Here is a 4,620-nt window from a genome sequence, read left to right on the forward strand (position 1 = left end):
TCTTGCAGAGCACTGAGCCCAACTCCCAGCAACCATATCAGACAGCTCACAACAGCCTGTAACTCCAGCTCCAGTAACCTAATAGTCTCCTGACTCTCCCAGACATGTGCACACAGACACATGGATGGACGGACGGACGGATGGATGGATGGATGGATGGATGGATGGGCGGGCAGTCGAGTTGATAAATAAAAATTAAAAAATACAATATTCACTTGATTTTCACTGTTATCTTTTATTATCTTACAATATATTTCAAAAACTGCCATTATAGTTGCCTTGAGTTCTCTGAGAGTCCTTGAACACCTAGACACACGCAAACATCAGTCCGAAATACCAACTGACCTGGACCATCACTACCAAAAGGGCTATAGTTCTTAAATAAATGTGTGACAATGCAAAATAAAATAAAAAACTGTTGAAACAGAAAGTAAACTTTGCTCTAATGGATATAGAAAGGAGGTGATTTGTTGTTTGTCTTCAGCACATCTGGTTCTGGCAGCAAGCAGTAATACAGCTTAGCGATGTGCCCTGAAAATGGCTGCTTTCTGCTTGTACATAGCACTTGAATCAGAGACCAGACACTGGTAAAATGCTCTAAATGCCTTCAACACCTTCCTTCCAGAAAGCCATATGTTAATGAACTTAATGGTCTCATGGGCCATAGGATTGCACGGTTGTTTCTCCTCGGCAACACCGGATGGCTTCAACGGTCTCTGAGAGACAACACAGATGCAAGGAAACCTCCAGGGTCCAACTTCCCTTCACTTTCTCCAAGTAGCAAAACAGCAGCTCTACCTGGTGAAGATGCATTTCAGTTTCTTCCTGTTAGTTTTAATGATGTTGCCTTTACATAGATTAAGCTGACTTCTAAAAAGAAATATTAGTTGTCGAATATGTTAGAATCTTAAGAAAGCATCGCATACGTGTAGTTCAGTCTTAAAGAAAAACACAAGTGTATGTCTATCTTACCTTCACTGAAGTCAGTTTTCTGGATAGATATGAAAAATAAGAATAAGTGACCGGTGCTGGTTTTCTTTCTCTCTAAGCAATAACGTGAATCCTGTTTTAATCAAACTGACTGCAGTACTTTCTTAATAACCACAAAAAGGCAATAAGAAGCATCATCTCTGGGATGGGTATGTGCCAGGCAGTTGATGTCTGACGTCAGACCGGCCAAGGTGGCACTGCGGCATTCTAGGCATCCAATTTCGTTTTCAAGTTTGTCAGTTGTTTAAACGATCACTCTTCTCTAGCAGGGTACAGTGTCACCACAGAGTAAGGCCAAGACACCATCTGCTGCTCAAACATCACAGTGGACTTAATTCTTAAAAGCCACTCTAACCGAAGTGAGCAGGAGTCAATAGAGCCAGGCTTGGCCACATTCAAATCCTCCCCAAAGCACTTTACAGCAAACGTCCCTTGTTTTAACTGGCCTACAGTAATCTTATTAAAATTACAGCAAGTATGACTGTACAGCTCTTTGTAGAGATCTTTTTTTTCTTTTTAGGTACTTCTATGTTCAAATGAACACAATTCCATTTGCAAAATGTAACTGCTAATGTCTTTTCCATAAAACATGGTTGGCAAAATAAAAAAGGCACAGAAGGGGCTAAGTAGGTATGTTTTCAACTTTCAGAGAAGGGTACGAAAGCACATGTCAAATATCGTTCATGAAGAAAAGCTGAAAAAAAAAATATATTCGGTAATTCATGCACAACTTGAGCTACGCAAAACTTTTTAGAAGACTCCTGAGGCTTGAGGAGAAAATGAGTTTTCCAATCACATGCCTCTGTAAAAACAGAATATAAAGCTACATATACATTTGGTTTTAACAGTGGACCCATGTTTTTTTAGAACAAAATGTGAGGCAATTAAGCAAAGGAAAACAATACCAAAATACCTTCATAAACAAACTTGACCTGTAGCCTCTGTCTTGTGCGGAAAATGTCCCATAAGATGTAAAATGCAGATACATAGTCATGTAATCTAGAAACTTTCCATGATAATTTATTGCAAATTGCACTTGACAGTTCACCACAACAATGGAAAGCTGGCCCCCTGTTGGTTTGTACAGTCCTTGAGCCCCAAACTGAAGTTGAAGTCACCAGTAAAATGATCTGGATAAAAAGTTTGCAGCTGTGCTCAACCAGCTGGCTCCACCTTCAGGGTGTGATCCAACCCGGGATACCGCCTTGTCCTGCTCCTTTGTGGGACTCTCATCCTCAGGCAGGTAGTCAGGTAGCTCTGTGTTCTCTTCCACTTCCACAGGGGCATCCTGAAAAGGGACCAGCATCTGACAAAGAGAAGCCAGAAGAGCCATTACAAACCAACCTAAGATGACTCCTACATCCCCCAAGCCACACCCTCATTCTAAGCATCATCTTCATTCCCACGAGTCTCAAGGGCTCCAAGTCTAACACTTTCTCCTTTCATGCAGTCAGTCTGTCTGGGTTCTAAGACAGGAGTAACCTATCAATGTAGAAATGGGTTAAACAGGTGCAGGGGCACTTTGAACACATCTGCGGGAAGCCAAAGGAGCTCACAGCTTACAGACGCATTCCTCCTCAGCACAGAAGCTAGTACTCACCATATTGACTTGTTCAAAAAGGTGTACTTTTATTTTCTTGGATTGGCAAAACTAGTTCAAGTTGGAAAGGAAGTACTCAAAGAGTGTAAGGAAACGGTATCCCTTACACATACACATCCATGTGCATCGCAGCTCCACTGCACTCAAAGTTCACCTTACAAGAGCACTCTGAACTTCAGAACAAATTCTCTATACTACTGAGACAGTAATTAACTGTTTGTTAATTAATGTATATATATGAATTTCATAACTATTCCTCTACAAATGTTATAATTTCCTATTCATAAGAAGTAATCACGCTGCCCAGCTTGGCAGGACTGAGTAAAGGACAAGCTTTACCTCTTCCCCACTTTCGCTCTTCACAACTTGCTGAGCTTTCATGACCTTGGTTGATGCTATTGCTGACGCCAAAGCCTGGGCCGGGATAAAAGGAACAGTTCTAAATGATCATGTGCTAATTTAGAACATCATGCATACCTTCATTCAGTTGTTGAAAGTACTAACCTCTGCTTTCAAATCTGAACGGATTCGCACCACGCATCTTTGAACAGCCATTTGAAAAGTAAAGCTAATAACACCTTTAATTTTTAACAAAGCCTCTTCACATAGATTTCGTCGAGACTGAAAAAGTGCAAGCAGACAGTTATTAAAACAGGCAGAGGAAAGACACCAACTCAAACCACATACACTATTCATCAGTGCTGATTCTGTCCCTTTTAAAACACTAAGGAACAGAAATATACAAACCTACATGTCAAAGCCTACTACATGCATAAGCTGTAAGGTGTAGCCTACTACGTTAAGCCTCCAACAGCTTATTCCTATACTGGAAATTGCAAGGAAATGAATAATGAAGGTACATGCTTGTCTACGTAAGCATATCTAACACAGTAACAACAGCAGCATTATAATCTTATGGTGCCACAGAAAAGTATGTGGTCCACTGTTGACAAAGCATGAAACATTGCTATGTGTTAATTGAACTAGGTCTGGATTCCAACTTATCAGTAATTCCTAGCATAATTCAAACTCCATTTTTGGGGGGAGGTGGGGGTAACCCTGGCTGTCCTGAAACCAGGCTGGCCTCAAACTCAGAGATCAGCCTTCCTTGGCCTCCCGAGTGCTAGGATTAAAAAGTTTATGTTATCTCTACCTAGCTCAAACTTCAATATTAATACGTGCTTTTAATAATTTCTAGTATCAGAAAGACATCACCCAATGTTAATTAATATCATAGAAAGAACAAATGAATAACAGGACAAAGTGCTCAAAAACAGAGAAGTAGAGGTTCCTCAAGCTTAAGGGTGATCAAACTGCAGTCCTTCAGCTATTTTTGTGCAGTTCTCTTGAGACAGCCACATTCGTTTACTTACATATCATCTGACTGCAGCTTAATGATGAGACAGAGTTGGCAAGTACAACAGAGAGTGTATGGTACGCCTGAAACATTCACTCCCTAGCCCTCTATTCTAGTTTAAGAATCTCTAGTTGGATTTGGTTTTCTCTTCTTTTGTGTATGCAGGAGGAGGGGTTTGAAAGGGGGGGGGTAGACCTGAAAGAACTGGGAAGTGACTGTGCTTGGGGTATAGGATGTGAAATTCCCAAATGGTCAATTAGATATGTTAGAGCAGGGCAGTGGTGGTGCATGCCTTAATTCCTGCACTCGGGAGGCAGAGGCAGGTAGATTTCTGAGTTCAAGAACACCCTGGCATGCCTTTAATCCCAGCATTTGGGAGGCAGAGGCAGGAGGATTTTTGAGTTCGAGGCCAGCCTGGTCTACAAAGTGAGTTCCAGGACAGCCAAGGCTACACAGAGAAACCCTGTCTCAGGAAAAAAAAAAAAAAAATGGAAAAAAATCTCTAGGCTTATGTTAGAATTAAAAGCATCTGGCGTTTGAGTTATTGTCCCTTATAAATAGTTCATTATTCATGGCAATATCAAGTATTATCAATATTCTCATTTTGGGATGGACTATCCAGAGAGGACCCCATTCGGAGTCCATCCCATCATCAGCCACCAAACCTAGATAC

General features: G+C 41.1%; 1 protein-coding gene across 1 annotated transcript in view; it reads right to left on the reverse strand.

Annotated features, from left to right (window-relative positions):
• Positions 1 to 215: 215 nt before the first annotated feature.
• The window catches only part of Armc1 (armadillo repeat containing 1), a 32,903-nt gene continuing 28,498 nt past the window's right edge, over positions 216 to 4,620 (reverse strand). Inside the window, exons 5-7 of the mRNA XM_021195829.1 lie at positions 3,095 to 3,211; positions 2,930 to 3,004; positions 216 to 2,296 (exon numbers count right to left, since the gene is read on the reverse strand). Coding sequence (XP_021051488.1) covers positions 2,105 to 2,296; positions 2,930 to 3,004; positions 3,095 to 3,211 — 384 coding nt within the window. The 3' untranslated portion in view covers positions 216 to 2,104. The remainder of the gene's footprint in view (positions 2,297 to 2,929; positions 3,005 to 3,094; positions 3,212 to 4,620) is intronic.

This window comes from Mus pahari, chromosome 4 (genome assembly GCF_900095145.1).
Source record: "Mus pahari chromosome 4, PAHARI_EIJ_v1.1, whole genome shotgun sequence".
NCBI classification, from domain to species: domain Eukaryota; kingdom Metazoa; phylum Chordata; class Mammalia; order Rodentia; family Muridae; genus Mus; species Mus pahari.